Source organism: Thrips palmi, unplaced genomic scaffold (assembly GCF_012932325.1).
Source record: "Thrips palmi isolate BJ-2018 unplaced genomic scaffold, TpBJ-2018v1 HiC_scaffold_19, whole genome shotgun sequence".
NCBI classification, from domain to species: domain Eukaryota; kingdom Metazoa; phylum Arthropoda; class Insecta; order Thysanoptera; family Thripidae; genus Thrips; species Thrips palmi.
In genome coordinates, this window is record NW_023144628.1 from 3,750,946 (window position 1) to 3,768,656 (window position 17,711).

A 17,711-nucleotide genomic window follows, 5' to 3' on the forward strand; every position below is an offset into this window, starting at 1 on the left:
TCATCCTATCCCTCTGTCAGCGCGATTAGTTCGAAGCAGTAGTTGGTTTGGAGCGATGGTTAGTTGATGTTGATAGTTGTTATCGCGCGCTGTATTACATGCGGATAACGATCATGCTGCTCCTATCTTCCGCTCACAGGCTTGGCGCGCTTTGGTTTGTTGGGCACAGGTGTGAGCGTGCAAATCTATTGTTTACCGAGTCACAGTGATAGTCCCTGGTTTGTGGTGGCGGAAGTTTATCCGACTTTATCAAACTGTTTGCCGAGTCTGTCGCGGCCCTCTGTAGCGCCTAGCCGGCAGGCCGCCAAAAACTGACCATGGGACACGGTGGTAGTTCACGCGGGGGCTGTGCACGTGCACACCGCCAGTCTGGTTTCCGGCCTCTGATTGCGAGAAATTCGGAGAAACCTGAGATAGTTCTTCCACTCCACGTACCTTAGCTCATTTTCAGAAGTGTTCTAGGCTGCTCTTTCCTTTCCACGGTCACTCGTGAACTCGGTAAATCCTGGAACCCACAACCCACCCCGCCCCCGGGCCCGCCAGACAGGACATAAGACACTGAGCCCGGCTTTTTTTTGAAGTAAACAGAAGGGGAGTTCTCGTACCAACCCACAACTATAAAGTACAGATTGAAAACAAGCTACGTTTGCTCGCAGGGGATCTTGATAGAATTTTTATAGCAGTTGTGAATTAGACTATTAATTTTTCTGATGTTTCAGTATAAAATTTTTGGCAATTTTGATTCGCGCGAAAATGTTTCTCTGTGGTTGAGTTCGTGCTGGTTTCAGTTGTGATTTGGTTTTGTTTGGGTATGTTGTTGTTGTTTTTGTTATTGTGTCGAAACGTTTGTCATAATAAATAAACTATCTCTAACAGTTGGGTGTTGGGTAACTTTTTACTTGTACACTGTACCGCTTCTTTTCATTGACGTCGTCGCCAGTCAAATAAAAGAGATTTGACTTTTTCCCATCAAAACCTTTTGTAGGTTATAATCTCAATGTTGACTTGGCTTGACATGACTTGTTTCTCTTTAATTTTATTTTATATTGTGTGAGGAAGCATAATATTATTTCACATTATCTTTGGATAATATTTTTAAACGCCATGCAAAAGTACGAAAAGTTGGAAAAAATTGGAGAAGGTTTGTCCAATATTTCTATAACTTGAGATTCAGCTCCTTGTCTAATATTGCTTGATAATTTAAGAAGTACTAATAGTTGTGCGCCAATTTCAGGGACCTATGGGACAGTGTTCAAGGCCAAAAATCGTGAAACGCATGAGATTGTTGCTTTGAAGCGAGTTCGCCTTGATGATGATGATGAGGTTCGCTTTGGCATCCATTTTCTTTCTCAAACTTTATAATGCGTCTTTAATATTCCAATTTGTGTTGCAGGGTGTACCTTCATCTGCTTTAAGAGAGATATGTCTGTTAAAAGAGTTGAAACACAAAAATATAGTTCGATTATATGATGTGCTGCACAGCGACAAAAAACTTACTCTTGTTTTTGAACATTGCGACCAAGATCTGAAAAAGTATTTTGACAGCTTGAATGGTGAAATTGATTTGGATATTGTCAAGTCTTTCATGTAAGTTACAGTTAAGATCTATTTCATTTATTTTCCTCTTTGACAAATGTGGCTGAAACAATCAGTACTGTATTTCTTCACATCTAGTTAACTTTGTTTTGCTATTGTGATAGGTATCAACTCCTTCGTGGGCTTGCATTTTGCCACAGCAATAATGTTCTTCATCGTGATTTAAAACCACAAAATCTTCTCATTAACAAGGTAATGAATACAGTAAATTCAAGTAGTTTTAATGTGGCAGTTGTCCTGTCAACCCTTAAGATGAGCAACGCCTTCCTTTTTCATATTTTTTGGAAACTATTTTCAGAATGGTGAGCTGAAACTTGCTGATTTTGGTCTGGCCCGGGCATTTGGAATTCCAGTAAAGTGCTACTCAGCAGAAGTTGTAACACTATGGTATCGACCTCCCGATGTGCTGTTTGGTGCAAAACTTTACACTACTTCTATTGACATGTGGTCAGCAGGATGCATCTTTGCAGGTGAAGTTTTGAATCACCATTCATTCTGCCATTTAATGAAATGTGTCACTTTTATGTATTTATTTTGTCATTTTTTCTTCTTCTAGAATTAGCAAATGCTGGTCGACCTTTATTTCCTGGGTCAGATGTCGATGACCAATTGAAAAGAATATTTAGACTATTAGGAACTCCCACTGAAGAGACATGGCAGGGCATTTCTTTATTACCTGATTATAAGCCTTTCCCCATTTACCATCCTTCTATGAGCTTCAGTCAAGTTGTTCCAAAACTCAACTCAAAAGGCAGAGACCTTCTTCAGGTATGTGCTTCATTTGAACCATTCCTTTCTGACATCTTTCCACTTTCTTTGCTGTAGATGTAATTAATTTTGAAAATTGTGTGGATTTTTGTTTCAGCGGTTACTAGTTTGTAATCCACTAATGCGGTTACCAGCAGATGAATCAATGGCCCATCCATACTTTAGTGATTTAAGTGCTTCTGTTAGAACAGAGCGCTAGTTGAGAATGATCCTCTTGTGAAGCATTGGTATTGATATTTTGTATAGATAGTAAGATGGATATATGAGATTTTACTGAGCCAACGCATTTATGTATGGGAGTGAATTAAGATTAATCCAGCAGTTCCCAATCTTATCCGGCTTCCAATCCCTAAATGGGTAAAACCAGTTTTTACAATGCCACATAGACCCCCTGTTCCAGTTACAGGTGCCTTTTTTGAGTATTATAGTGTTGTTTGTCTTTCCCCTCCTAATATTTTTTTCTGTGTAACTGAAAATGCACTTTCTAGTGCCTACTTGATTATGCTGGTATGGTTGTGGATGTTCTCTAATCAGGCACACTCCTCACACAAACACAAAATCAGTTGATGTGGGTATCAAAGCAAAGAGCAAATATTTCTGATGTTGTATTCAGTGAAGCATTCATTTCTGCATTTATCTCAACATCCCTGTATGCTATTTGTTTTTGCCCAAATTTTTACTGCTGCCCTCCAATGTTTTAAATAGAATTTTACTGTTATTACTAAGTTTAACTGAAAGTAATCACATTTGTTAAATTTTAAGCTTCATTTTCTATGAATTTTGGTTGATAGTAAGCCCATCCAATGCTGGATCATCAATACTTTTTCTTTAACTTCTTATCCTGTGTGCTAGTCAAGTTGTAAGTTACAAAAAATTTGAGTGGAGGGAAACAGATGTTTTTTACTGTGTGTTTCTCTTATCCCATCGACACAATAAGTTAAATGAATTTTTAGGTATATTAAGCTCTGCATTACATGGCTCAGAAATTCATCTTGTGTGATTTGGTCTGCCAAGTACTTCCAAACTGGATGTCCGTCTAAGCTTTTTGTAATAATTTTAAGACCTCTCTAAAGCATTGGATACTGTTCATTAGAAAGAAGACGAAGTAATATCTTATGAAACTAACAAATTTATTTAAACAACAATTAAGCAAGGGGAAAATAGAATATTTATATATCACCGTCACCACAATGAGCACAAGAATGTAAAAGACAATGTCACTTATGATGAAAACTTGGGTCGTCTCACTTGGTTTAGAAGGTAAATATTCCGTGTCAGTACGCAAATAAACGAAACCAACTTTTCAGGATCTTACTTGTAAGATCTTACACGCCCATGCATGTGGGGAGTTCCCAGGCCTCTGAAAACGAGTAAGATGGGCTCTTTATAAGCGCTTGACCATGGTATCTTCTTAATTTACTAGTCAGTCAATGAACAGTTACTAAGGATACATGGTTCACAAAGAAAAAAAAGACTTCCTTATAACAAATGATAGAAATAAATTTAGCTTTTAAAATACTCAAAACAGTTCAATGTGAAATGTACCTGGAAAATGGCACTAGCCTGTTGACAGAATCACAAATCCATTTACAATAATAATAATAATAATAAAAACAAGAAACATAATTAAGAAGCAATAACATCTTGTTTCTATGGCAGGAAATAGTATGTGCCATTGAATAATAGCAATGAATTACTGCAGTCATTTCGTTGAAGTCATTACAACAATAACAATATCTTGGATATCTTCTGAAAAATAGTATAAACAAAAGTGCTAAGGAATGATATGGCTAGGACTACAAGAATTGGATGTTAATACAGGCATTTCATCACTATCAATTACAATACTGTGCATCAGTAATACAAAAAAATGAGAGAGTAAAAATGTATCTCTATCAACAAGTAAGAACTATGGCACAATACAATCTACAAGCCTATGGCATGCTCATGCAGATTTAAGGTAGGAAAAAAATATTCACAGCAGATGACGAGGATCTGAAGGGGTGAGGAATGTCAAATTATTTTGTTTCTTCAATCTAGGACGGAACACCCATCCCAAAGGAAGATAATGTTGTAATTGGTCCAAGTGACAACAACCTGAGGCACAAGTTCCTCTAGAATGGCTACTTCTGGTGACTTCTGATCTTATCATAACATCTTTGTTATGATACCAAAGTCATGCCCATTGCTCCAATTCATATGAAGAGTGTACAGCGTCAATACTTCTCAAAACAAAATCAAAAAAAGAGGTCAACAACTGAAAAACACAGTTGTTATGTTAAACAATGGGAATTAGTCAACAATTTTAACAAATACAACACAAATAGAAAATATGAAAAGAGTAACAGAATTCTTAGAACAAATATTATCTAATAAATACAATGGCTACCAAAAAGATTTGGCATATTCACAAATTCCAAAGATAGGAACTAACTCAACAATAAACGCAAAGTTTGATGACGATGCAATTTCAATAATGCATTGTGACTGAAGCATTTTAGACAGGAGTTTGGTGGGAGGGAGAGAGGCATCAAAGCATCAGCATTAAGCTACGGTTGAAAGGGGTGTTAGAAACGATTGGCACAAGAACTGTACACAAATTACAACAAAATGAACTTGCATTATAGTGTTCTGAATACATGTTGAAATATTAAGTAAATAGATAGTAGGTAGGCGGTTAAGTGATTAATGGCCCATCATCCAATATAAGTGACTTGTCAAATATAAATATTAAGTAAACATCATCACCACATGTCACGCCGCCAGAAGATTTCAACAACTAGCATTATATGTGACATGTGCTACGCATGCTCACACAAAAAAATCAGTCTTCTCATTCCATTTTAGCCAGACAAATAAAACCACAAAATTTACCAACAGCAAAGTCTTTGAAGAGCTTATGTTCCTATTTTATGCACCAATGATGTCCTCAGATCCAAAAGTAACTCTTTTCAAATTGGAGATACATTGCGTGTCTCAAGACTCAATGATCTTTATCCTTAGGTGTTTCATGAATTCGCTCAATCAAAGCACGGACAAAACTACCAGGAATTCTTTGATGTGTTGCAATGAGATCTTCTACAGCAGCTGCGACCTAAAAAATGAAGTCATATAGTAAGGAGACGGTACACACATAATTTTACTTCATTGTTTTAAATGCTGAAAAGTCTCTACCGACCTTGGCAGACAACTCTTCAGGAGTAAGCCCAGGATCATAAGGAATTGGTTTGCCAACATGGGTCTTAAGTTTTACAGGGAAACCGCCATAGATAGGGACAATAGGAAGCCTTGTCCACTGGTAAATTTTTAACCAAAATTGCCTACCAAAACTAACTGTTCTGAATGATTCTCGTATATTTTGTGTAAATAATGGAATAATAGGCTGGAAATAATAAGTTGAGATATCAAGCTTACAACGACAATAAATAAAACACAGCACTAACAAAAACAAAAAAAAAATTTGAGGAGGAAAAAAAGGGATGTATACATACAGCTTTTGCGTCCAAGGCAGCTTTGGCAAAGCCTAATCTACCTTTCCACTCTAGATGATAGTAAGAGTTTCCAAATTGAGCTTCATAAACACCTCCTGGTGAGATTGCAAGTAAATTGTTTTCCTTAAGTACTGCAGAACATGTTTGAACTGTGCCAGGGATTACTTTCAGTGCCTCAGCAATAATTGAAAAGCCTGAAAGAAGAACAAATATGTATGCTATCCTAACAATGTATGAATGAAATCAGTTCCTGATGACATGATTGCCTCAAACCTGGTATCTTAAATAAGAAACGATCAGCAACTGTGTGAACCATACGATTTTTGAACAACATTACTTTTGATAAGAAGTAATAAACATCAACTGGGACTGCACCATGATAGTAGATGATTAATGCAGGGGTGTCATCTGGTACATTTTCCAGTCCACAAACTTCATACCCTGTAAAGGTGGATTGCAATTTATAATTTAGAAGGAGGAAGGAGAAAAGAAATTTCTTTCTAAAAATAGAAACCTTTAATACTTACCATGCCAAATCCATCCATGAGCATCCCAAACAATTGCAACCAGTTTTCTAGCTCCGTCCCAAAAACCAGCGACATCTCGCAAACGATGTCTAAGAAATAAAGAAACCCCTTAGTTTTTTATTTTTAACATCAGAAAATAAAAAAACTGCCCATATGACAATGCAAATTTTACCTATGCCAGCGATAGATGTAGAGGATGATGCTTGTTAAATAAAGTAAAAGGACAATGACTATTGGTAAGAGAAATGTTATGATTACTGGGGCTAGAACCCACGTAAGCCAGAGGGTGAAGTCTATATCAATGTATTGAACTGAAAACAGAAAGTCTAGCATTAGTAATGAGAACGCATTAAAAGTACTAGCAGTCAAGCTAGAAAACAATGTTCAGTGCCAAGCAAGTATATGTATTAGATTGTGAAGCATTTAGTTTTAATTTTATAGAAAATGCAGGGGGGCATGCAGACTTATCATTTGCCTACAATAATTCACATCATGGAAACTGTTACATTCCAAAGCAATTCAAAAATAAGGACAGAGCTAAAAATGTAGAAGTCAACAAAAAATAAGTCAAGCACATAAAAGTAAGTTGATTTTTTTAAAATAAAAATAATGGAGGTTGTAACTATACTAAATGTGCAACTATAGTTTGCTCAAATTTCTGACCTCCAATCTACAGGGGAAAAAAACATAACAGCAACAGAACTTCAAAATACAAGAATCAAAAAACAACAAAACGCTACAAAACATTTATCAGGCATATTGTGCAGTGATTGCAACAGTCAAAAATTTTCATGACGACTCACAAATTAGCATGGTTCTCCTAGTATTGAACTGAACATGAATTCCCGTCGCTAACTGTTACGCAAAGATTGGGCTTCCATTGGCAGCAGAGGGTTCATTTGAAAAGTTAATAAATCAAAGCAGCAGTTTCATGATAAGTATGTTCGAAGAAAAAAGTCAGTATCTTACCAATGACATTCTCTATGGAATTAACCATGTTAGGGACAAATGACATCATCGTAAAGCTTTTGGTAGAGTCCTAAAGCTGGCTGTCAGATAGATGTCACTGAAGACAACATACAAATTACAACCTCAAAATGAGGTCATTCCACTGAAACTGGCGCTAATGAGAGGCATGGGGTGACAAGGTAACAATTGAGTGAAGGTTCGAACTAAGCGTCATTTATATTCATGATATGCACCGCACCGCCTAACGAAGCGTCATCGGACCAATAAAACCAAAACATTTGTCAGACACGTAAACAAGGTTAGGGTTGAAGAAACCGTGACAATGGTGACTGGAGAAGCACCGAAACACTCGTCTTCTTGAAGTGACAAAAATTTGACTACGGGTCTCAACAAAGATGAGATTAAGGAGAATCGTATTATTTCTGCGCGACCCAGGTGTCTTCTGTTACGGTGGGAGGACTAGATGTTGTTTGCCAACATCAACCCTACATCGGCCACAGCTTGACCTTCTTTGTTCCGAAACCCTCAAGATGAAGTGGTGACTGCGAGGGCAGCAACTTTTTGTCGTCTGAATGCGATCGGGTGCTGTCAGGATGCCAAATAAAGGGGGGCTGCCGTCGCCACAGACGGAAAGAGTGCGTCAAAAGGGTAGGTGTGCACTGCAGTCATTCGAAACCGGGCCCGCCACCGCCCACCACGGCGCCGCATTTGCGATGTCCGCTTCCGGCGGTTCCCTCAGCCACGGCCTTCTACTTCTGTTTTCCACCGGCACATCGCAGTGCTGCCACCCGTCCGCGACCGCTGTCCCGCACTGTCCTTAACGATGCCGCTTTGCGCTTTGATTCGGCCTCAGAATGACATGAACAACTAAATCTTGTGGCGGACTGTCACTCACACGACTCGCGCTGACGTTTCTCCAGTAATGCCGATCGACCGAGTTTATTCGCTTCACACGGGGAGTTCAAGCTGTTATGTTGCGCGGGTTGCGAGTCTTCTCCGAGAGAGTGCCGCAGTCCCCTGCGGTAGTATGAGTCCCATGCATTTGGGGGAAAGTTGTGACATGAAGTGAACAATTTTGACAAGTTTTATCACCGTAAAAGCAACGCCTCCATCTGTGCTTGCCTGAGATTACGTTTTAGACGATATTTCTCCATCCTGTGTCAATCCTAATGGAACTGACAAACCACAAGTGACTGAACCATGGCAGCCATTTTGGTATAGCCTGGGTGTTGTCAAAATATTAATTCCTTGTCCTGCCTTTCAACTGTACCTTGGCTTGCCTGTTCACAAGCAAGAGTACTTTTTTAAGAAATAGTTTAATTTAATCTAACACCATGGCTACCGAGCGTGAACGGGAGATGGCAGCTGAGGACAGTATCAAAGTGGTCTGCAGGTTCAGGCCCCTCAACGATTCCGAAGAAAAAGCTGGATCCAAATTCGTCGTCAAGTTCCCCTCGGGACCCGACGAAAATTGCATATCCATCGGGGTGAGTCACATTTTGATTGTATGCGCGACATGTTTACTGTCAATGGTTGTCTGCGCTCAGTTGAGGAGTGACGTGCCAGTGCCACCGACCCCACTTGTATGTAACCCAAGTAACCTTAACCTGTTAAGAAGGTTTGAAAGCATATGGGGTATTGTGATAAATCTGATCGTTTTCATCAGATTATTATGCCTTCGCCATTGGTGGTTCGTGCGGTGGCCAAGACCTTCCGCGCAAGACAAACAACTATAATGTCATATTTATGAACTGTCATTGGTGGCATACTTTCAAATGTTTCAGCAGTCTGTCTTTTGGGGCTTTCTGCTTGGTCTTTACTTACGCTCTAGTTAGTTTCTTACAATTTTAAATCTATGACTTCGTTTTACATTTGTGTCTTCTCCTCTTGATTAATTTTGTTTTCTCCGTGGTTTGGTTTGTTACAAGTTATTCTAATAGGGGTGTTCTTTTCATTTTTCCAGGGCAAAGTCTATTTGTTTGACAAAGTCTTCAAGCCAAATGCCACTCAAGAAAAAGTGTACTGTGAGGCCGCAAAATCAATTGTTACAGGTGAAGTTTGATATCATGAATGTAAATTCGTTGTATTTGCGTAAGTGCATTGCATTACTGTTTTACTCAATAATTTCTGTTTTCTTCATTGCAGATGTACTGTGTGGCTACAATGGTACCATATTTGCGTATGGTCAAACATCCTCCGGTAAAACCCACACAATGGAGGGTGTTATTGGAGATGCCGGCAAGCAGGGAATCATACCGCGCATTGTCAACGACATTTTTAACCATATTTATGCTATGGAAGAAAACCTTGAATTCCATATAAAGGTTTCTTACTTTGAAATTTATATGGACAAAATTCGTGATTTGTTAGATGGTAAAGATTTTAAATATTGTGTCACTTGAATATTTGCACTTTTATTAACTTTCTGATAAACAAAACTTTTCCTTGCAGTCTCTAAGGTCAACCTCAGTGTTCACGAAGACAAGAACAGAGTTCCTTTTGTGAAAGGAGCTACTGAGCGCTTTGTGTCCAGTCCTGAAGAGGTGTTTGAAGTTATTGAGGAAGGGAAATCAAATCGTCACATTGCAGTGACTAGTGAGTTGAATAAAGATGAACAAAGATCAGTTCTTATTAAAATTATTCTTAAATATTATTGTATCTAATTATTGAATCTGTTCAATTTTCTAGACATGAATGAACACAGCTCTAGGAGTCACAGTGTGTTCCTGATCAATGTAAAACAAGAGAATTTGGAGAATGAGAAAAAGCTCTCTGGAAAATTGTATCTAGTGGACTTGGCTGGTAGTGAAAAGGTAATTTTATTTTTAGACTACCTCCCATCCTGCCTCTAATGTTCTAAGGAGGGAATGGATCAGGAACATTTTGGGTAGGGCTTATGTTATATTTGGTGATGGCGCTCTTCATTGCAAAGACATGTGAAAAACAAGATTTTACAATGTAGACTAATATGTTGTTATAATTAATTTCATTTTTCTTATTTTTAGGTCAGTAAGACTGGTGCTGAAGGTACTGTCCTTGACGAAGCTAAAAATATTAACAAATCACTGTCTGCTTTGGGAAATGTGATATCAGCTCTTGCTGATGGCAACAAAACACACATACCCTATCGTGACTCCAAATTAACTCGAATTTTGCAAGAATCTTTGGGAGGCAATGCCCGCACTACAATTATCATTTGCTGTTCTCCAGCATCTTTCAATGAATCTGAAACCAAGTCTACCTTGGATTTTGGAAAGAGGTCTGTATGTCACTAGCTGCAGGTCTCCTTTCAACATCTGAAGATTTTATTTTAAATAATTATTATTACTTCATTATATTCTCAGAGCCAAGACCATTAAGAATGTTGTAACAGTGAACGAAGAACTTACTGCAGAAGAATGGAAGAGACGCTACGAAAAAGAAAAGGAGCGTGTTGGGCGGTTAAAGGGCAAAGTGGAAAAGCTGGAGCTGGAGCTGAGCAGGTATTTGATTATTGAGAGTAAATTCTTGCTTTATAATATTGTCTGATAATTAATAGCCCCAGTTACCTAAATAATACGGGTCCATTATCAAAGCTATTGTATCTTCAGAGTTGGAAAGCCGTATAGTGAAGTTTGCATTGTCCTCTCTTTTCTCTAAGGTGGCGCTCTGGTGAAACTGTTAATCCTGATGAGCAAGTTAATCTTCAAGAGCCAATGGAGGCTGTTACCCCTGTTGCCCCTGTACCTGAAGTGAAGAAAGGTTTGTTACTATCCAAGATGTTTATTTATCTCATGTTATCTTATCTTAACAATTTATCTCACACATTTACAGAGGCTCTATTGGGTCCTATTCCAGCCACCCCAGGTGGTGGAATTATGATTGGCTCATTATCTAATGAGGAAAGGCAAAAGCTAGAAGAGGAACGGGAGCGACTTTATCAGCAGCTAGATGAGAAAGATGAAGAAATCAATCAGCATTCTCAGTTTGTTGAAAAGCTGAAGGAACAAATGATGGAACAAGAGGAACTCATTGCTAGTACGAGGAAAGACTATGAACTGCTTCAACATGAAATGAACCGCATCCAGCAAGAAAATGAATCTGCCAAGGAGGAAGTAAAGGAGGTTTTGCAAGCCTTGGAAGAGCTCGCTGTCAATTATGACCAGAAAAGCCAAGAAGTTGAGACTAAGAACAAAGAATATGAAAGCCTCACTGAAGAACTCATGCAAAAGCAATCTGCATTGAACACAACGTCTTCAGAGCTTCAGCAGCTAAAAGATATGTCCACACACCAGCGCCGCCGCATCACCGATATGTTGACCAATCTATTAAAAGATCTGACTGAAATTGGAGTGTCTATTGGAAATGAAGGAGACCTGAAGGTAGACAAGTCTTACCTTCTTCCTCTTTTAAATTGTTTCTCAGCCAACTTTGGTTTCTTATGGGCATGTATTCTTTTTCAGATGAATCCTGATGGCAATAGTAAGTTGGAGGAGGAGTTCACTGTTGCACGTCTGTACATCTCCAAGATGAAATCAGAGGTTAAGAACTTGGTTACTAGATGTCAGAACCTAGAAACAACCCAGACTGACAGCAATAAGAAGGTAGCCATCCTTAAAATTCCTCTTATCTTATCTAATTCAGCTTTCATGAAGTAAACTTTTTTGCTCTAAGGTTTGTGATTTTATGCATTGTTTATCTTCCTACTTGTTTGTGTTAAGGTTACTGAATATGAGAAAGATTTAGCAGAGTGTAGGCTGCACATATCTCAGTTGGATGCCAGGATTAAAACCCTCCAAGAAACAATGCGAGAAGCAGAGAATAAAAAACGCACCCTGGAGGAGGAGGTAGATATGTTGAGAGAGGATAATGCTAAAATGAAGGCTGCTGGTATGTACTGCTGGTTTCTTTCCGTTATCAATGTGCCTGTGTTGTTTCAAGAGTTGGGAGGAAACTACTTAAATATCCTCTGTTTTTAGAACAAGTTCAAGCTGTATCTACAAAGGATAAGGCTGAAGAACAGATTGAAGTTAACAAGGCCCGCCTTGCTTTGGAGGAGCAAATGGATACGTTGAGAGATGTCCATCAAAAACAAGTTGGTTCACTTCGTGATGAGCTCATGGAGAAACAAACTCTCATCACAGAGTTGAAGGAGTACGTATATTACAACAATTATTATGATACATTCTATATTATATCTTGTATAGAGCGATAGCACCTCATTTGAATTATTTATTTTCTCAATTATACCAATTAATTTGATTTGTGCTTTGCAGTGACAACCAGAGGTACTCCCTTGCTCATGAACAGCTCAAACAAGAATTTGAGAAACTCAAGAGGGAAGAGGAAGAAAAGAGTCAGAAACTGCAAGAGTTGATGTAAGTTGATCTGGTGTCTGAAATTTTTCACTGAATGTTTAATATTGCAATCCATTGTCATACATTTTGCATTTCATATCGTGCAGACTTTCCAATGAGCGGAGAGAGGAGGCTCGTAAAGACCTCAAAGGTCTAGAGGACACTGTCGCCAAGGAACTTCAGACATTACATAATCTGCGCAAGCTGTTTGTTCAAGACTTGCAAGCACGGATCAAAAAGGTAATTGTTCTCTTGTTTAAAGAATTCATATTGATGTAGCAATATGTTAATGATAACTTGCTCTTGCAGTCTGCTAACACTGAAGAAAATGAAGATGATGGCGGATCGCTTGCTCAAAAGCAAAAGATCAGCTTCCTTGAGAACAATCTTGATCAACTCACTAAAGTCCACAAGCAACTTGTTCGTGACAATGCTGATCTACGATGCGAGTTGCCCAAGCTAGAAAAACGCCTTCGGACCACCATGGAGCGAGTTAAGGTATACAATGTCTCATATGGGCTTGCTTCTGAATTGGTGCATAAGAAATAAGGCTGAAAAATAAATAAACTTGTTTTTAGGCTCTTGAAACTGCACTGAAAGAAGCAAAGGAAGGTGCTATGCGTGACCGTAAACGCTATCAGAGTGAGGTGGACCGCATCAAGGAAGCTGTCCGTCAGAAGAATCTTGCAAGAAGGGGAAATAGTGCCCAGATCGGTGTGTACCTTGAATCAACTATGGCATGGAGAACAGTTTTCAGTTTGTTTGCTCATAACAATCTCTTCTTGCAGCCAAACCCATTCGCGCTGGCCAGCATCACATGACTGGAGCTCTAGGCGGCATTAGGCCACAAGCTCACATGGTTACTGCAAGTAACAGAATTAGTGATGAAAGTGCTCAGAAGAAAAAGAGCATCCTATCAGGTGGCGCCACCAGAGGTGAGGATAATACATTTTCTGTGTCATTTCTGTAGGTTGGGTGGACTGTTACTGATTGTCTTTCCCTATTTCGTACAGAGATGGAAAGCTGAAGAGATGATGAACATATATTTTTTACACACATTGCATCATAATGTCTCCTTCCTTTGTGAATGCAAGTGATGCATGTGTGTATTGACGCAGTAATTGCTGGAAGCAGCCTCACTGGGCACTGTGATCTCTCACCGCCAAAATGCTGCTTGGTGTGGCAATTGTCAAGTGCTAAATTTTTTGTTCAGTTTTCACATACTCTCCTAATATGAAACCTTTTAATCCACTTAACTTCTAATACTGGCACTGGGTGTTTTGTTTAAAATGCCTTCGTTTGTTTCTGTGGTATGCCAGGCTTGGACCCAATCTTGCACATTGCAGACTGCATGCTTTGCTTGGTCAGCAACTTTATGTTACGTAGAAATCGTACATCAGAAATGCTGCCATGTAGTAAGTCTGTGTTGATAATCTACGGGTGAGCTCTTTGGGTAGTGGAAAAGATTGTGTGGGACTAATTTTTTAAAGATGTTAGATGTTCCAATCTGAGGTTAATGTTGATTGCTGATAATGTATAGATTGTGAGTTTACTACTGCTGGGCACTTTAAGTTTCTCTTTTATCTAATCCAAAGAAATGTAACCATGTCTCTTGTGATAACTTCTGTGAAGAAATAACTGATGCCTCTCCTATTTTGCTCACTGTATCAGCAACCTGAGACTACCCAGAGAAAACAAAACCTAGCTCCAATTCCTTTTGTAATACGTTTTATATTTATTGTCATACGAGTCTCTGCTTCTTGCATACTGTGCAATTAGAGAGGAAAAGGATTTTTTTACATGCTTGTACATTAAGACATCTCCCTTTGTTTTAAAAAAAGAAAAGGATCACTTCCCTTACAATATTTTACTTATGTGCACTTGAAACCTGTATAAAAACGTGTATAAAGCATCTTTTAAAAATAAAAAAAATAAAAAACAATTAGTGGACAGCATTAAAAGCTTTTAGCAGTGTGATATAACAACGTTTTCAAAAGCCAAACTTATCACCAATATTGAAATGTATTTTGTATTAAAGGTGTGACATCAATTGACTTCAAAACACCATCAAATCCAACTAATTTTGAACAGCGGATGTACTTCCAATCTATTAAATTCTGCGGCATTTATGACTTTTATCTTTGGCATGTGGATCATGATACTATTAAGTGTCAAGAATTCTTGCAACAGTCTGCAATCTTGGTGGCATATATTGATTGTTGGTTATATTCAATGAAACCTTATAAAATTGTTGACTGTAGGAGGTGTACTGGCATACAATACTTATGCTATGTACATACTTCATCAATTGTAAATTGTTCAAATGATTTCATTGATTTGCTTTTCATGGCTTTTTTTAAAGCATAGAATCAGGTATGCCTGGACAATCCAGCCCAAGGTTGTCGGCTGTGTTCTTCTGACTGCAACGTTTTATTTTATACATGACTTTTGATTGCCTGCTGTTGCTGTTACCTACCTTATGTGCTTTATTGATAGTGTACACCATTTTAATTTACTTGTACTGCGATCTACAGTTTGAAGATGGACCAACTAATAAGGCCTGGTGCTTAATGGCAATTAGACAATTCCGTTTTGTATGTGTCAATGTTTTCAATGACTTGATTTTTAAAATTTTTGTTTTCTTTTGTTTTTGTTTTTTACCAGTGTTGTAATTATGATCTGTGAGTTGTGAGGCTTCTTGAGTGTTGGATCAATCTAGCTGTTTGTATTATAGATTCCTATATTTTGTTTGTTGACATTTTATCCCTTTTGTTAAAATAATTTATCTAATGTGAAGATTTAAGTCAGTTTCATGTTTTATTTTTCTGACCTGCAACTCTTTTCTTCTTCGACACGTGGACTGTTGCCTCATGTCAGGGCCATGATTCTGTGTTCAAGACCTTTGTGGTAAATGTTTGCTAAAGGGAAAGATCAGATGGCAGATGGTTTCACCTCCATCAGTGGTTCCAACCAATTTAAACTCTTAACAGATCCTCTTTATTTTTAGGAATACTTCCTATGGATGGGGAATATTAGTCTGTATCTTGGGTCGAATGTGCCGGGGATAGTGTACATCATTGAAGTCCTTGCAGATTTCAATCACTCAATAAACCTATCCATGCAGGTGGACATCAAAATTTAAGCCTCAATGTTAAAGGATTGGGCTATATGACTTGTAGACACTGATTTAATTTAATCTAGATCAATTATATTGCCTCAAAGATTTGTTCACATTTGATCAATTTATACCCCAGTTTTTTTCTTTTACTTCTTGCATTAACAGCTTGACAGGAGGCGGTGTATGGTGGTGCGGTATTAGGTTAAGTACTATTGGTGTAGGAGGTTGTATTCCCTTCTACATCAGCACTGACTGATATTCAGAATGCACTTTCATGAGTTTTGCTTTTTGTTTTTGTTTGAAAATATCAGAAGTACAACTTAGCGTCATTGCTAAGTATTTGTCACTGCTGATTGCTTTGTAAGAGTTGGGTGAGGGATCGAGCTCCTCCTGAAAGTGCAGAAAGCACAGATTATGTAGTTTAAAGTTTGTGGTGCTGTGAAATGGGTTTTGAATTCTGTGTTAACAGACAGTTAGCACTTAAGATGTACAAACTTATTTCACACCAGGGAATGTGATCAGTATTCCAAAGAAACCATTGGCAACTGAAAATCTGAAAAGAATAAAAAAATTTGTAAAAAATTGTCAAAGGCAACCTTTTTTTTTGGTTACAAAACATAAAAAGTTCCTCTTATGTTGGCTTAAATATCTAGACATGAGGCAGTTTTTATTTAAACCACTATGGATGAGTTGCAATCTATTTTAGTGGTTGAGTTACTGGTGGTCTAAGTGCTTTATTAGCTTCCTTTATGCTCTGTATATGCTTCTCACCGTTTTAATTTATGAAATTTTGATTATTTGTGGTGCTTCCATTTCCTATATGATAAATCAACTTGAACAGGTTTGCCTAGTTTGCCTCCAAACAGGAGCTCAATGATGTTGAAACAATGATGGGTACTAGCTTTTTTGTCTATTTCGAAACCCAAACCTTGCAGTATTACACGCTCTAAGTGACAGCAACTTGTAGTTGATCAATTCAAAAATTGTCACCTTCCCCCCGTGCATGCATACATGTGTGTGCCGTTTAGCACTCAATACACAGCACCATACAACATCTGATTTTTTATTTTTATTTTTTTCACACCTTGGCATAATATTCCTTAGTATATTAGTTATTGATCATAACAGCCTATTTTATGCAAGGAGTCTATTTTCTGAATTTAGAGGGAAGAAAGCTTGGAACCCGCACCGCATTGGGACTGATGGAATTGGTCATTCTTGGCTATTATGGGAATGTACCAGTATGATGGAATGCACCAGCGGGCGAGGGAGACCCGCACTATTCCTGCACTGCTCTTAAGTCTGTGGTATTTATTTTTTAAGGCATGAATGATAGTTTCAATTTTTGTACTGTATACCTTGTTTTGGAGTTCATGGAGGACATCAGGGTCCTCAGATTTTGTGGGGTATAAAGACCTTGTACATGTAGTGTTAATTTATTTGATAGTTGTTTAATTATTCTTTATTTATGTTAATTGCTGTTCCAGCTGTTCCAGTTGTAAAAGTTTATAACATACCTATGCGCTTTTACTCATGGCTTAAGAGGTTCTTTGAGTTTTGTAAGATCTTTCTCATGAGAGTAGAAACTGTTTTTTTTTTTCCTTTTAATTTTATTTGTTGTCTGGAAAGAAATGCATTGCTGTTGTGTGGATGTGTGTGGAGCTATTCCAACCTTCAATTAAATTATTAGGCTTTTGCAATTGTTGACTTACTCACTCTTTTTCCTTAAAAATCATGAACAAACATTGATGCACTATAAGGAGAGAAGAAACAATCAACCTAATTGGAAGGGAAAATGTTACTTGTGAAAGTCGATTTCATTCAGGGGACTTGTTGCATCGTCCCAAACAAACTGTCCGCAGGCCAGCAGAATGTAGTCCATCAGTGACCAGAAGTAAGATCGATT

General features: G+C 38.1%; 3 protein-coding genes across 4 annotated transcripts; 2 read left to right on the forward strand and 1 right to left on the reverse strand.

Annotated features, from left to right (window-relative positions):
- Positions 1-785: 785 nt before the first annotated feature.
- LOC117645806 (cyclin-dependent-like kinase 5) lies at positions 786-3,673 on the forward strand. The gene is made up of 7 exons (XM_034386243.1): positions 786-1,141; positions 1,235-1,323; positions 1,394-1,587; positions 1,701-1,788; positions 1,895-2,066; positions 2,153-2,364; positions 2,462-3,673. Exons 1-7 carry the CDS (start codon positions 1,105-1,107, stop codon positions 2,561-2,563), a joined length of 894 nt encoding a protein of 297 aa, XP_034242134.1. The 5' UTR covers positions 786-1,104; the 3' UTR covers positions 2,564-3,673.
- On the reverse strand, positions 3,476-8,043 carry LOC117645804 (transmembrane protein 68). 2 transcript variants are annotated; one of them, XM_034386242.1, is made up of 8 exons: positions 7,352-8,043; positions 7,186-7,256; positions 6,555-6,693; positions 6,383-6,471; positions 6,129-6,296; positions 5,856-6,049; positions 5,543-5,746; positions 3,476-5,458 (listed from the first exon to the last, which is right to left on the reverse strand). In XM_034386242.1, the coding sequence occupies exons 2-8, from the start codon at positions 7,193-7,195 to the stop codon at positions 5,348-5,350; spliced, it is 915 nt and encodes a 304-aa protein (XP_034242133.1). In that variant the 5' UTR covers positions 7,196-7,256; positions 7,352-8,043; the 3' UTR covers positions 3,476-5,347. The 2 variants fall into 2 exon arrangements, with proteins under 2 accessions (XP_034242133.1, XP_034242132.1); XM_034386241.1 differs by lacking the exon at positions 7,186-7,256 and having other exon boundaries at positions 7,352-8,041.
- A 272-nt stretch (positions 8,044-8,315) lies between these two features.
- Positions 8,316-17,505, forward strand: LOC117645798 (kinesin heavy chain). Its single transcript, XM_034386226.1, has 18 exons — positions 8,316-8,838; positions 9,315-9,402; positions 9,497-9,724; positions 9,803-9,946; positions 10,040-10,164; positions 10,357-10,610; positions 10,696-10,833; positions 10,992-11,092; positions 11,165-11,712; positions 11,794-11,934; positions 12,052-12,220; positions 12,310-12,484; positions 12,607-12,708; positions 12,795-12,927; positions 12,997-13,185; positions 13,266-13,401; positions 13,476-13,622; positions 13,701-17,505. The coding sequence occupies exons 1-18, from the start codon at positions 8,686-8,688 to the stop codon at positions 13,712-13,714; spliced, it is 2,985 nt and encodes a 994-aa protein (XP_034242117.1). The 5' UTR covers positions 8,316-8,685; the 3' UTR covers positions 13,715-17,505.
- Positions 17,506-17,711: the final 206 nt, after the last annotated feature.